At 43.2% G+C, this 15975-nt stretch overlaps 1 protein-coding gene across 3 annotated transcripts; it reads left to right on the forward strand.

The window, feature by feature from the left end:
• The first annotated feature begins 452 nt into the window (after positions 1 to 452).
• Positions 453 to 15955, forward strand: gsr (glutathione reductase). Of its 3 annotated transcripts, none has more exons than XM_083651695.1 (13): positions 453 to 849; positions 1241 to 1409; positions 5573 to 5599; positions 5693 to 5781; positions 9477 to 9546; positions 10094 to 10241; positions 10404 to 10458; positions 10552 to 10651; positions 10756 to 10998; positions 12503 to 12614; positions 14194 to 14325; positions 14542 to 14675; positions 15076 to 15955. In XM_083651695.1, the coding sequence occupies exons 1-13, from the start codon at positions 791 to 793 to the stop codon at positions 15223 to 15225; spliced, it is 1488 nt and encodes a 495-aa protein (XP_083507821.1). In that variant the 5' UTR covers positions 453 to 790; the 3' UTR covers positions 15226 to 15955. The 3 variants fall into 3 exon arrangements, with proteins under 3 accessions (XP_083507821.1, XP_083507820.1, XP_083507822.1); XM_083651694.1 differs by having other exon boundaries at positions 456 to 849; positions 10756 to 11010; positions 15076 to 15953; XM_083651696.1 differs by having other exon boundaries at positions 833 to 849; positions 1207 to 1409; positions 10756 to 11010; positions 15076 to 15953.
• The last annotated feature ends 20 nt before the right edge of the window (positions 15956 to 15975 follow it).

Here is a 15975-nt window from a genome sequence, read left to right on the forward strand (position 1 = left end):
CAGTGTCTTGATCATTCACATATTTTTCAGGTGAACCGATGTAGGATAATCGATGTACAGCTAATGAGAAGGCTTGTCAACACGGCAAGCCGAGCTACATCGCTTTAGCTGCGTCAAGTTATCCAGAACTAGTTAACACGCCGGAAAATAATCGATTTTGCCTTCAAAATAAAAGCGTGTAATGTGTCACTTTTTGAAAAAGAATATTCCACTGTGTTTGAAGTACAGTATTTTGATTTGCCAATACACGCTTAAATATATTTAGTAGATTTATACTATCATGTCTTCGGTACTTCGTGTTACACAAAACGTCGAATGGTCGAAGCACGTATTTATTTTGAAAGTTGCGACCGGAATTGGCTAATTTTATTCTAGCTTACTCCACAAGTTGAGGAATCGTGCGTAACGTAGATGGTATTCTTGTAAGAAAATAGCACAAACCTATTTTCTTTCCTTCAAATATTTACGTATCTGCATACGGAAAATACGGGACGTTTTTCATTGGACAGCCTCTCTAGATGACAACTTCTAGCAAAACAAATTTCATACTCTTCAATGCTGTTCAATCTTTTTTTTAACCATGCAATCTTTTTTACTTGATTTTGCAGAGTTATTGCCCTGCTGCTGATTTGAACGGGTCATTTACGGTGTCCAATGGTGACAGGAAGTGTTTTACAGCTTTTGTGATAACGCCTCAAAGTGACCTGAGCCGAGATAGATAAATAAGGGACTGGGCACACCGTGGACGCATGTGATTAAAATGGAATTAATCGAATCATAGTCATATAATATGCTGTTTATAAGAAGCCGCAGACTGCTTTCTGACGCAGTGTCACTGGCATTACCAAGGTGAGTAACGTTACTATTATGACAAATGGACAGACTTTACACTTAGCGTTAGTTAGGCCAATTGCTAAATGTTAGCAGTTATCGGATATGTGGATATGCATATGCCTGTAATTGATCCTACTTCACAACATACTCTGCCTGTGATTAACATCTGTTATTGTAACCCGAGGCCCGTGAGATCCCCGAGTATTGTGAATTCACTGTATTCTGGATTACAACACCGCATTGTTGCTGTTCTGCTTCTGACACAGCACTTCACTTTGACACTCCCTTTGGCACTCGTCTGGCACGAGCGGTGCTTCCTGGTCCTCCAGCTGTTAATACCCCAAACGCAATTAGCTTCTCCGGTGTTGTCAGTCCTCAGAAAGCGGCCTCTCTCCTCTCCTCGTAGTGTCGTCCGTCGCAGCATGGCCGCGGATTCAGCAGCAGCAACCGCAGCAACCCGGTTCGACTTTCTGGTGGTCGGCGGTGGGTCCGGGGGTCTGGCCGGGGCACGGAGGGCGGCGGAGCTGGGAGCAACGACCGCTGTGATCGAGAGCCACAAACTCGGAGGTACCTGCGTGAGTACAGCTATCATTCTTCTTACTTTTCTGTCTTATTGTGTGTGTCGCCTATATCTGCAGCTCACACACATTTTTATTGTCAGGTTCACTGCGAAACCACCTGACTCCTTTTGTGGAAGTTTTCTGATAATGTGGTTGGTTGGAGGAGGTAAAAAAAAAAAAGTGATTATCAATGGTAGTGACCCAATGCGTAAACAGCTCCCTGGCACTTTACACTGCTGAACATTAACATTACTTGCTCTTTTCAGTACACTGATGAGGTGAATCGAGGTTTAAAAAAAACACTACCCCTTATTGATTTCCATTATTAAACAAAGGAGACGTTACAGAGGGATTTTTCATCTCTGAGACAACTGACAACTCAATATCAGGAAGACATTCCTATTTTCTGTATGATTTAGTTTTCAGTTGGTCTATGATGGGGTGTTGGTGAGATTTGTCTGACAATGGCACTGCTGATTGCAAAAAGCCACTCTAGTTCCTCAAATTTAATCCCCAATTCCCCTTTATTTAAATGAGGAGATTGGTTCAGATAACCTCATAATTGTGCAAATGCAAACCACACAATCAGGGTAATTTTAGTGAAGGGAAATCCACCTAAAGTTTAGGTCATTCATAAATATCTCACAGTTCTAATGCATTCTCATAAGTTAGTTATAGTTACATGAGTAGAACAGAAAATTAATTAATTGATTCATGTATAAGGCAATGTGTTCGTAAATAGTACATTTAATATTTTCTTCATTCAGTGATGCAGGTCTGTACTGGTTTGAGTGAGCTACACAAGTAAAAGTTTCAGTTACAGCACACAAGTAAAAACAGAACCAAAAGGGATTTGAGAAAAAGTTAATGTATTCATGCACTTGACCATGCAATTGTTTGTAAGTGTCATTCATTTCTTCATTCATTGATGCAGGCATGTACTCTAATGGTACATATTACATCTTGATTAAATTTTGATGGTAAAACAATCTGCCTTGAGTCCATATTTATAACACTAGGAATCTTGCGCGTTTCACCCAACCTGCAGCTCACCGAGCTGGCCCTGCAGTTCGCATACGCAGCTCAACCACTGTGCGGGGTCACTTGCTCCCTCGCCCACTGTGTGGGCTCACTTGCTCTTATGACATCACTGATGATGTCACAACTTACATCACTGATGACATCACAATTACTCTTATAACATCACTGATGTCACAATGCCTATGACATCATCAGTGATGTCACAATGCGGAATTGCTCAAGTGACACCTGATGACATCACTTCCGTTACTTTATGACATCACTGATGACATCAGTGATGTCACAAATCACTGATTACATCATCCCTGATGACATTGTCACTGATGACATCACATCATTAGGTAATTAGGGCAATCACCTGTAGAATTAAAAAGTCTGGCTCCCTCCGTCAGGTCACCCGCATGGGTGCTCTTTATACCCCATGAAAGTTTCATCCCGATCGCACGTAAAACGGCATAGCTGTGGCCGGCACATAAAATTGAAACAGAGAGACATTGCCCACTTTCTCCCTTTTATATAATCCAAATGTGAGGCGAAAGAAGTCTCAACATTTTCTAACAGAAGGTTATTGTTTTTTGAAACAATGGCCTTCTGGGCAGTCAAATAGCCGAGCAATCTGTGATGTCTACCAAATCCATGTAGTTTAACATAAATAGGTGCTGTGTTTCATGTTTCAATTCAATATTCCAATGTGTCGCCCTTATGCCAGGATCAGACTACACGATATTTTTTGTCGTTCACGATGTCACCATGTCAGACGAGGCCATCATACTGCCATAGATTCGTGACATGTCTTGGTCGGGAGACTGGCCACACTACAAGTGTATTCTCGCTTAACACCGACAGAGAGCATCGAATGCCACCGTCATCACGTCGTCTGCTGTCGTCAGCGAGTTCACAGGTCGTCGGGGAGGCGGACCTGTGAACGAAATCTCCCAGCATTCATTGAGGCCACTACATTGACAAGAAATAGCAACCAAATCAGCCTAAATAGGCTAAAGTGGTAGATCGAAATAATGTTTATGTTAGCACGACATGCAATTGTAGAACATTTCAATATTGGGCAAAATAAAACATTGAAATCCAAACACAACCCTATGTGAAACATGTATGTAATCCAGGTGCTATATATATCCCTTGCAGAATTAACGTTATTTGGATGAGTGACAGGCTCTACTGTGATGCACTGTGATGTCCGCTCCACCTCCAACTTACTTCGTGTGCACACCCACTATTTTCTTGCCAGCTGCTGCGAGACGAGAAGGAAGAGAAACGAACATGCAGCCGACTCTGCTGAGCTCATGTTATTTGTAGTGAGCAATGCCCATTGCCCAGGCGTTTAAACGCAAATTAAAACACCCTGGCCTTTTTATCTCTTTCCTTTTGAGCGGAGCGGAGCGGTGAGTGCGAGCGGGTGAAATCTGTATCGAGCGGGGAGCGGTCTCCCCAGGACCTGATACCTGTCTTCCGGGGTGTCACACTAGGCGAAACCATGTCCAAAAGACTGACATGCCAGTCTTTTCGTCAGGGCGTCGTGAGGCGTCCTAGACGTCGCGACTGGTCCCGACGCTGGTCTTTGATTATGTCACACTACAAGAGGTGAAGACGGCCGATCGTCGTCCCCGACGGTCATATTCGGGCCCGACGCTGAAAATCTGTCGCGCACGACCAAATCGGTCTAATATCGGGCTGAATTCGTGTAGTCTGAACCAGGCATTAGATAAAGTAATGCCTGGTTCAGACTACACGAATTCAGCCCGATATTAGACCGATTTGGTCGTGCGCGACAGATTTTCAGCGTCGGGCCCGAATATGACCGTCGGGGACGACGATCGGCCGTCTTCACCTCTTGTAGTGTGACATAATCAAAGACCAGCGTCGGGACCAGTCGCGACGTCTAGGACGCCTCACGACGCCCTGACGAAAAGACTGGCATGTCAGTCTTTTGGACATGGTTTCGCCTAGTGTGACACCCCGGAAGACAGGTATCAGGTCCTGGGGAGACCGCTCCCCGCTCGATACAGATTTCACCCGCTCGCACTCACCGCTCCGCTCCGCTCAAAAGGAAAGAGATAAAAAGGCCAGGGTGTTTTAATTTGCGTTTAAACGCCTGGGCAATGGGCATTGCTCACTACAAATAACATGAGCTCAGCAGAGTCGGCTGCATGTTCGTTTCTCTTCCTTCTCGTCTCGCAGCAGCTGGCAAGAAAATAGTGGGTGTGCACACGAAGTAAGTTGGAGGTGGAGCGGACATCACAGTGCATCACAGTAGAGCCTGTCACTCATCCAAATAATGTTAATTCTGCAAGGGATATATATAGCACCTGGATTACATACATGTTTCACATAGGGTTGTGTTTGGATTTCAATGTTTTATTTTGCCCAATATTGAAATGTTCTACAATTGCATGTCGTGCTAACATAAACATTATTTCGATCTACCACTTTAGCCTATTTAGGCTGATTTGGTTGCTATTTCTTGTCAATGTAGTGGCCTCAATGAATGCTGGGAGATTTCGTTCACAGGTCCGCCTCCCCGACGACCTGTGAACTCGCTGACGACAGCAGACGACGTGATGACGGTGGCATTCGATGCTCTGTCGGTGTTAAGCGAGAATACACTTGTAGTGTGGCCAGTCTCCCGACCAAGACATGTCACGAATTTATGGCAGTATGATGGCCTCGTCTGACATGGTGACATCGTGAACGACAAAAAATATCGTGTAGTCTGATCCTGGCATAAGTCAGCCCCTTGGGAAAAAAAAATTGCCCATCCCCCCTGACCTAAACCCAGGTTATACCCACCCCCCTTTTTATTTGAGGAATAGTTTATCCATCTTTGTAAGATGATATAAATCTTTATTATACGCAATTCACAATATACATGAAGATAAGATATTAAGGGATGAAGAAATTATTTTATGGAAATATAAATGGTTTCTATTTGTGGTTATTTGCATCATAATGAACACAGACTGGTTATCACTACACATGAAAACTGTTGTAGTAGAGTAATGGGCACACTTAGGCTAAAGAGATTCTTTACTAGATTATCTATATTCCTGTTTGTCTGGTTTTTTTACTTGCTTAAGCTCAACCATTGTCTTTGTCTCACTTATTTCCCTGTTTTTCTCTAGGTCAATGTTGGCTGCGTCCCTAAGAAGGTATTGTTTGCAGTGTTTGAACTCAGCAGACTAGTTTGTTTATTTGGGTGGAAATTTGCTAGATGTGAAATATCTCAAATGTGTTTTCCACAGGTTATGTGGAATGCAGCGGTTCACGCAGAGTATCTGCATGATCATGCTGATTACGGCTTCGACGCTGGACACACTCATTTCAACTGGGGGTAAGTTGTGTGTGCGAATGTGTGTGTGTGTGTGTGCGTGTGCGCGCGCGCGTGTGTGTGTGTTTTATGCCACATCAATGAGCTGCTTTGCAAGCCGCGGTGGTTGTTCCTGGAACGAAGGTGTCTGTGTCATAGTTCCACTTCTGTCTTTTGTTCCTTCACTTTAGCCTAGCTACTTCTCTATCTCTGTTAGCAGTTAAAGCAGACCCAAGTGCCTGTGAATGATAGGGGAGTGGAAGGAGTGGCCAAAACTAGAGGCAGCATAATGTCAAGGCTGATACACTTAAGCCGTTTTCCCACATGCGTACCGGAAAATTACCTGTAAGTCAATATCGGACATTTCCCTTCACACTTCTGCTCTCGCATATGGGAATCTAGCAGCGAAATTGCCTGTATGTTGGGGGGCGGGGCGGCACTGCAGAGCGGGTGGGGAGTGACGTGTCGGCAAAACTCTTGATGGTGAAATAAGTTTGCTTGTTTATCCGTTCACCTGCGTCGCGTTGAAGCACTTTTTACAGACTGGCTTCGTTTGTTGTGTCCGGGTTTGCCTTCGCTGTCGGCAACGTAAGCAAAATACTTCCACATTTCGCTTCGTGCATTTGCTTCGTCTGTGTCCCTGTCGGGCTGTGACTGAAGGAGGAGGACTGACTGTGGCCAGAGAGCGAGCAGGCAGCAGAGAGGAGAGATCACAAGATCATTTCGCCAGTTTGCTTTAATGTGCGCGAATGATTAGATTATGCCCGCTGGAACATTAAGCAACGTGTGTACACCTCGCCCATGCCGGCAAATGACTGGACCCGTTCTATACTTGCGCCCGTTATCGCGCATACCGCTCTTCTGACTGGCTCGAAACTGGTGAAATGTCCGCGATGACGGGGTCGCGCTTATACCGGCACGACAACTTTCACACATGCAGGCATTAGACCACGTTCCGGTCATTTAGCGGTACAAAGCGCATGTGGGAAAACGGCTTTAATAATTTACAGTATGAAATGTATTATTAAGGGAACATTGCATGGCAAAGTAAGCAAACACTCCACTACTGTATTAGGAATGTGTTTGCCCAAACTGAAGGAAACGTCCACCCTAAAATGACTTTTTACTGTCAGTCCTTCAGATTCAAAGAGCAAGCGCTTCTTTAAAACGTGCTATTTTGCACCGACATTCAACAAACATACCGGCAGAGATCCATCCAGGCACTGTTGCCACACCATTGAATGTAGCAAGTCCAGGCAGGTTCTCTGGTGAGATACTAAAAATCATTCTTGGAAATGTAAGAAAACACTAACGGAGGTAGAAGTGGACAAGGCAAGTTGAGGGAAAGTGGGTTCACTGAAAAGTAAATTAAAACTCTTCATCACAAAATAGCTCCTGGAATCCATTGGACATCATAGATTGATGGTATGTAACAGTTGGAAGTCATGACACTTTCTATAGATGCAAACAAACACATCAGATTCTAAGTCACTTCTTTGTGTGGTCTTTGACTGAATTTCAATCATGGAAGACTAACCTCTACAGCATAGTTTAGAGCACCCCATGCGTACATCGTCCCTTGAAGTACATGCAGGTCGTTGCGACCTGGGTCATTACTGACCATAAACATGCTGGTCATTGCTGACCTTTTAACCACGGCTGTCCAAAGCCCCAAAAGTCATTACCGTAAATTCCGGACTATAAGACGCACCGGTGTATAAGCCGCGGGACCAAAATTGACTATTTTTTTCTTCTATAAGCCGCACCGGACTATAAGCCGCGGGTGTTTTGATGTTTAATTACCATATGAAAGGGTTCGTGCACAGAGAGGAATGTCGGGAAAGAGATCGCTGTTTGGGGAAGCTCCCATTTATTAACATTTCAACAAAACAAAACAAAAGTCAGGTCACTAATCCCCAGACAAAATCACACAACAATAGGCTACCGTATATGTGCAGTAAACCTGTAACCAGAGAAGTCAAGTCACTAATCCTCGTCTTCCTCTTCTTCCTGCGTACTGAAACCACCAAAGTCCTCATCTTCAGTGTCGGAAACGAACAGGTTCAGGGTGGCTTCGTCAACCACTCTCCTCTCTCCTTCAGGTGCCATGGCACGAGTCCGATACCTCACGAGTCCGACACCTCACGAGTCCGAAAAAAGAGGCTAACTTCCCCCAGACCCTAACCCAAAACCTAACCTCTCCCACCCCCACGCCTAAACCTAACATCCCCCAGACCCTAACCCAAAACCTAACCTCTCCCACCCCCACGCCTAAACCTAACCTCCCCCAGACCCTAACCCAAAACCATGAGGTGTCGGACTCGTGAGGTATCGGACTCGTGAGGTATCGGACTAGGGGGCAGTCCCCGTGGCGTCATCCTCTTCATCCCGCAGCAGTCCAGCGTTTTGGAACCCGTTGGTAATTGTGGATGTTTTCACACTCCTATAATATTCCGTGATCTTCCTTTGTGTGAATTCGCCGAAGTTTGTGATTTTCTCCTGATAGTCGGGAGGGAGTTGTTCAGTAGTTCTCCCCCGGACGGACAGTCCCTTTTGCCCAGGTTACGCGCGGCTGCTCTGTTTGATCGGCGGCTGCTCTCTTTTAATGCGAGATTGACTGCTTTCAACTTGAAAGCTGCCTCGTGTGAATTTCTGCGTACCTTCCCCATGGTAAGTGAGAGTGTTGCTTCTACTGCTCGTCTTGTTGTGAATATTCCTTGGTCTTCCTTTGTGTGAATTCGCCGAAGTTTGTGATTTTCTCCTGGTAGTCGGGGGAGGGAGTTGTTGCCCGAGTGGCCGTTTGCTTACCGTAATTACCATATGTAAGTGGTCACGCACAGAGGGGATTGTCGGGAAGAGATGGCTGTTTGAGGAAGCTCCCATTTACCGTATTACAACATTTCAACAAAACAACATAACACAACACCACCGTTGTTTATTTTTACAGTGCACACAGTGTCCGCGGTGTGGTGAAAAGAGGGCAAGAGAGGAAATTAAAACAGAAGTGGATTTATAGTTAGAAAGAGTGCTAAAAAAGAGAGATTTTTTTTTTTTTTTTTTTTTTTTTTCTGAAAAAATCCATAGATAAGACGCACCGTTATATAAGCCGCAGGGGCCAAAAAACGGGAAAAAAGCCGCGGCTTATAGTCCGGAATTTACGGTACTCACATTTGTGCCATCATCCTCAGCTGCTGTTCATCATCACTGGAGCAGTTGTCTCGCCCCACCCCCTCCCCTGATCACCACCAACGTCATGGCTCCTGTAGAAATCCCTATCGGGGGATTATCTATCCTATATGTCACTGACGCCTCCCCTCTCTCATCTCAAGAGGAGCGTCATCATATCATGGAGCCATACGCCACACTTAAACTGGTTATTTGTTCAATAAAGCGTGTTAAAACTTCCTACGAGTCTCTCATGATTGAAATGATGTTGGTGGGTTTTGTTTACAAATGCAGGAAATGTCTTGGCTCAGTCAGCTGCTTGGATAACTGTCTCAGAGCTTGTGCAGACAGCTGCTCTGGGCTTGTGACTGGATAGAGGTTGCCAGTTTGAATCCCTGGAGCAGTCAGGGAAAGTGCAGCAGACTAACAGTATAAAGCTGTGGTTGTACTGGTGTGATTTTGTAATAGTGTATTCATGTGAAGCAGGGGTAGGGCTTTGCTGACTCTCCCTGGGTAAATAAATCTTATCTTCCCACGCATCCTTTATTTTGCAGAACTCTGAAGGCCAAAAGGGATGCCTATATCAGTCGGCTGAATCACATTTATCGCAACAACCTTGACAAGGTAAGCTCCAGTCAAAGTTATTTTTACTAATACTAATGCATGTGTTAATTCCCCCTAACCTTTTTATAGTCACTTTTTAACATGTGATCTCATGAATCAAGCTTAGCATGTGGCTTTCTCTGAAATGGTCTCTAACAATCCTCGGTGGATTAGAAATGATCTGACATGCTTTATTTATGAAATGATTTTCAAATCAAACAAACTAGTTGATAGGGACAGGACTATTATGCTTGATTCGATACCTGATATCGAGTTCAGGATTCAAAACAATACGATGTAATAAATAAAGGTTCACTGACAAAAAACTCTGGCTGTGCAGAATTATGTTTATTTCTGAGAGACAAATCTTTCTAGCAAAGGCATTGACTTCTTGCTAGAATGCTAACATTTAAAAAATGTGATGCCCCCTCCCTATACTCATCATCAACTACTATTGTAGTTGATATGACTTAACAGTTCTTATAGATATTGTTATGGTGCACACACTGCACAGTATTTTTACTGTTAATCTGCAGATAAAATAATAAACACATCCGGTCCCTTACAGGCTAAAATAGAAACTATTCAAGGTCATGCCAGGTTCACGGATGATCCTGAGCCAACTGTGGAGGTCAATGGGAGGAAGTACACAGCGCCTCACATCCTCATCTCCACCGGAGGGCGCCCTTCTGTCGTGAGTGACAATGATGTTCCAGGTAAGACATATAGCTTCTACTCATCTTTGTGGAAAGCTCTATTGTGCTTCAGCAGCCTCTATAAATGTAGAATTAATTTCATTTAATCAATTAATCAGCTGGGACTACAAATGTAAACAAAACCAAAATAATCTAAAATATTCTGTTTGTTGATCATTGCAGGGGCGAGTCTGGGCATCACCAGTGATGGCTTTTTTGAGCTTGAAAGCCTTCCAAAGTAAGCTTTTCATGCATTTTTTTATTTTTTATTTTTATTTTTTTGTCTTGTTGAATATTTGTTCCTGTAATTTAAGATTTGTTCCGCCAACAGGAGTACTGTTGTTGTGGGAGCTGGATATATTGCAGTGGAGTTGGCAGGCATCCTTTCCACCCTGGGCTCCAAAACATCCCTCATAATTCGACAGACAGAGGTGAGAAACAATGTCGAATCACCGGGACATCACTGAAATACTGCAATATGATTTTCAATAGTGTGTGATGGAAATACATCATGTTTTTCATATTCTTGCTGCAGGTGTTGAGGAACTTTGACAGCTTGATAAGTGCAAACTGCACCAAAGAATTGCAAAACTCTGGCATAGACCTGTGGAAGAATACTCAGGTGAAGTCAGTGAGTAAAACAGACAAGGGTCTGGAGGTCACGCTCATCACCAAAGACCCAGAGAAGAAGAAAAACGAGGAGAAGATCAGCACCATCCAGGAAGTGGACTGTCTTCTCTGGGCCATCGGCAGAGAACCCAACACCTCTGCACTCAACGTCAGTGAGATGGTAAAGATCTCTGTTGAAAGACCTCTTCATGACAACAACAACAAACTTTTCAGCAATTTTGAAATAGTAAAAATATACAATGTACAATGAATTGTACAGGGCACAGGGTAGTACAGTAACATGGTAGTTTACAATTCATTGTAGATATATTGTATATATTATGTAAAGTAATATTATGTAAAATAGGCAGATGCTCCCAAAACATCATTCCAGTATTATTGCCACATACTTCCTGACTGCTGAACTGATGTCATTATTATATTTGAGCTCAGCACTACAAATGAGTAGCCCCTCTCTGCAGAGCCAGAGAGCACAGCCAGCAGTTCTACCTGCCGCACTGATACCAGCCACGCTGCACTGATACATACCAGCCTAGTCATTTGCGACAGCGCTGTCGAGCGAATTGAATGACAAAGGACATATGATAGATAATTAATTCGCACACAGGAGAGCACAGCACACATGGACGAACCAAGATGAATGTGAAGAATGTGAATCAAGTTTTATTTGTTTAACCTTAAAACAATGCTGGTTTCTAGTCGAAGTGTGAGTCAGTAACCACGATAGCTACACTGCACTTACACTGCAAACATCCATCTGTTAAGTTAGCTTAGGAAATTGAGCAAAGTTAACTGTTAGCAATAGCATATTAGCCTGTGTGAGGCTAATGTTAGCTAAATGCCATAGGCTAGCAAGACATACCGTAAGCCACATTAAAACATGTTTAACATGGATGATTTTTTTAATGACCAAACCCTAACCAAGGTCATCAAGCACATCCAATTCGCTAGGTGGCACTGTCATGAATAACTTAGGCTGGTATGTATCAGTGCGGCAGGTAGAACTGCTGGCTGGGCTCTCCGGCTCTGCAGAGAGGTACTATTGCAGAAAAATTATCTGAAGTCATGTTTTCAACTGATGCAGCATAAAGACTAACCTGACGCTGCCAGATGGGGGCGGTATTGTTTTCATTGGCGCAAAATCTCGTCACGAGATCTCGCGAGAGAATCCAACTGGCTTGTAAGGTTACATAAAGACAGCTTTGTGACTACTACAACCATTAATACAATATAGGAGGAAAGGCTTGAGGACTTAATAACTTGATATAAGCTCCTCCAACATAAACCAGCTAAATTGACCGAGTCAATTTGCCTTAATTGTCACATCAATCAATTAACCATTAGCAGAACCACAGCTTGAGTATAGCAATGGGGAGAGCGGAAATATAGCTATCACATTTCTTCTCTATTTATTTTATATAATCATTGTGCATCCAAGCAACACATTTACATATACATTACATATACATGTCTCTTGCTTTTGCTAATTTATAAGCTAATTTCAGATTGGTTGTTTCTTCTACGTTTGGCAGAGTGTTGATACAGATGATTTATAAGCTAACTTCAGATTGGTTGTTTCTTCTGTTTGGCAGGGTATTGATACGGATGATTTATAAGCTCACTTCAGATTGGTTGTTTCTTCTGTTTGGCAGGGTGTTGATACAGATGAGAAAGGCAACATTGTGGTGGATGAGTTTCAGAACACCACCCGCCCGGGGATTTACGCAGTGGGGGACGTTTGTGGCAAGGCCCTACTCACACCTGGTAAGATAGCGTTTGAACTGCAATGGGGTTTACAGTAGGGTTCGACCAACATGCATTTTGGAAGGCCAGACATGTCAAATTGAGGTCGTCACTAGCCAATATTTTGTTCCAATATTCAATATCTTTATGTTTGACCAACTATATTTCCCTCAGAGTTTTATTATTATTAAGACTCTAAAACAGCATTCAGACTATCATCATGTGACACCAAAAGCATTGAAACAGACTAATGGAATTATTGTAGGTGGGTTAGCAGCTCCTCACCTGACCACACCACCTATCCAGTGTTAGGATCAACACTGGGATACATAAGGCATTTAAATAAAGAATTAATTTAGAATTAGAATACTTTGATTGCCATTGCACAGCTGTACAACAAAATGAATGCGTCCCTGAGTGGTAAATACAACAAAACAAGACAGAAACACAAGCAGCAGAAGAATCATCATCATCACCACCATTCGATCAACACACATGTACAGTATGCTCTGCGTATCAATATATTGATATATTGCACTTAATCCCAGAAATGTGGGCGGTTTATTATTGCACTTGGTCCGAACAGATAGTCCGAAACTTCAGTTCAGTTCTTTGATGACACTAGTGGGGAAAGCTTTTCAGAGGTCTGGAAGTGCTGGTCTTGATAGCCCTGTAGCGCCTTCCAGAGGGCATCAGAGTAATGATGTTTTTGGCCCGATGTAAGCATCAGGTTCTGTATATGTGCTCAAGTGAAGCGAGCTAAGTGCTGGGGATTTTCTGTGCTGATTTGAAGCCTCTAGGTGGTATACCACACCAAGATGCCATAGCATGGCATCTTGGTGTGGTATGGCAGCTGCAGCTTACAAAAACAATATTGAACAATTAAATGAATTAAACAAAAAGTGCAAAGAAAGTCACGACTGGCTGTCATGTAATAAATGGCCAGTATCAATACAGGTAATGGTCTGACCCCAGTTTACACACAAACTGGGTATTAAGTCATCTACTCTATTGGTGAAGCAGTAGGAATTGTCTCTGGCACAAGCCTCACCCAGTGACAGTCTGGCTGTCACAAAAACAACAAAGTCACTGTTCACAATAGACAAGTAAGCTAGCTGATTAGAGCAGAGAGCCAACATAAATGTATGTGAAGGTCAGGTCATGAATCAAAATAGTGTCATAATAAAACTGCTTTGTCATTTGTTGTTTGACTTGATAACAAGGTGTGGCCGATACGTTTAGAGACTCCAGTCGCACACCTCCAGCACCGTCATTGTTGAGCAGGGGTGTCTTGAAATTCCCGTTGGGTGGCGAGTTTTTGTTTCAAAATGGAGGGCAGTCCAGAAAATGAGTTTTGAAAGCCACAAATCTCAACACCTTGAGAAATAATTGTTGAGTCAATGATATTGACCAACAACCCTGTCAAACCTTCATAATTTATATATTACGCTCATTTGTTCCTATGGGGCAGTAACAGTCTTTCTTATTCCTTTAATTTGCAAAAATAAATGCATAGGTTTTGCTGGATATAAATCAGAGAATTCATTGCCTTTGGACATATGTAGAGTTGCATTCTTATACATCTTATGTGTATGGGCAGTTGCCATTGCTGCAGGCAGGAAGCTGGCCCACAGACTGTTTGAGGGAAACAAGGAATCCAAGGTGGACTACTCCAACATCCCCACAGTGGTGTTCAGCCACCCGCCCATCGGTACGGTGGGCCTCACGGAAGGTGAGTGTGCCCTTACTCAACATGTCCGCAGGTGGGTAGAGCCCTAAACAAGCGCCTTCTCCATGTTGGGAAGTGCCTAACATCCGCTGAAGATGTGGATTGACAAACTCTTATTCTACTGTTGCGCTTATTGTAACTTTCTCTGGATGAGTGTCTAGATTGCAAATGGAAATGGAGAGGAACTGTTAACGCTTTTAACCTTTATGTTTGTCACAGAGGAGGCCAATAAAACCAGAGGAAAGGAGAATGTAAAAACGTACACGACTTCCTTCACTCCAATGTACCATGCCCTCACGACCAGGAAGACTCAGTGCATCATGAAGCTGGTGTGTGTGGGCAAGGAAGAGACGGTACGTTTGACGGATAACAGCAATATCCAATTAGTACAAGTCAAGATGCCTATCTCTTACAGTAGGTGTAAGTTCATGCCTGTTCTCTGGTGGTTGTTGAAAGTCATTCTCACTAACTGCAGTAGAAGTAGATGAGACAGGTTGAGGGAAAGTAACACCAAAAACATACATTAAAAGATCACCTCATCCCAAAAATACCTCCCAGACATTTGAATATTGATGATACAGATTGATGAGATATAACAGTGTAAATGTATCTGGGGGTGGGATCTTCCTTTTTAAAGGCCATGATTACCTCGACAGAAGCCGATAGAGTTGACACTGCTGTGATATTTGATTCATGCACCATCTCCTGCAGTGATCTTCTAATCTAAACGTTGACTGCTCTCGTGTTCCCCAGGTGGTTGGGCTGCACATGCAGGGCCTGGGCTGCGAGGAGATGCTGCAGGGCTTCGCTGTAGCCATCAAGATGGGAGCGACCAAAGCAGATTTTGACAAGACGATTGCCATTCACCCCACCTCGTCTGAGGAGTTTGTCACCATGCGTTAATGCACACTCCCCCTCCCGTCCCTGTACCACCAGTAACTACAATCACCATACCAGGACAGTCAGAGTCACTACTATTGCAGCTAGTAACAGCTTGACGATTTGCTTTATAAGACTTCCATTTTCTCTCATTTAAGTGACCTTATGTGCACGCAGTGTTACATTATTTTTCTATTTTTACCTAAATGGACCAAGACCAAGTTACGGCCTTTGTCAACTATACTGTGGGTCTTATAAGCAGTGAGTAAATATTCAGGATTCCATTTGAATCATTGTGAAATGGAAATGATGGACCTACAGGTATTGTTTTCAAGTGTTTGTATTGGAAAGTCTCTCCTAGTGTATGTGTATGATTTGTCGGGTCATTTGTTAAATGAACATTGCAAACACTGCTGCCCCATTTTCAATGAGAGAGGTCACAATATTGTACTGTTATACAGATTCAATAAACCAGATTTTTTTTTTCTTACGTGTTGTGTGTCAGATTCCTTGTTCTTAATTCAGAGACTTAAGTTATTTTTTATGTTGACGGTCGTGTTGTGACAATCTGTGTGCATGTCTGTGTTTAGGATTGATTGACATGGGTGTGTCAGAATTAGTAGGACTGTAAGTGAAGTACTTTTCTTTGGTCAGAGGGGAGCAAGACAAAACAAAATGTCTTGCAGTGTTGACGAGTGAGTAATTACACTGTTCTTATCTGAGGAAGGAGGGGGCACCTATTTTTGTTCATAATAAAATGTGTATTATTTGTGA

This window comes from Poromitra crassiceps (genome assembly GCF_964638095.1).
Source record: "Poromitra crassiceps genome assembly, chromosome: 15".
Classification (NCBI taxonomy): Eukaryota; Metazoa; Chordata; class Actinopteri; order Beryciformes; family Melamphaidae; genus Poromitra; species Poromitra crassiceps.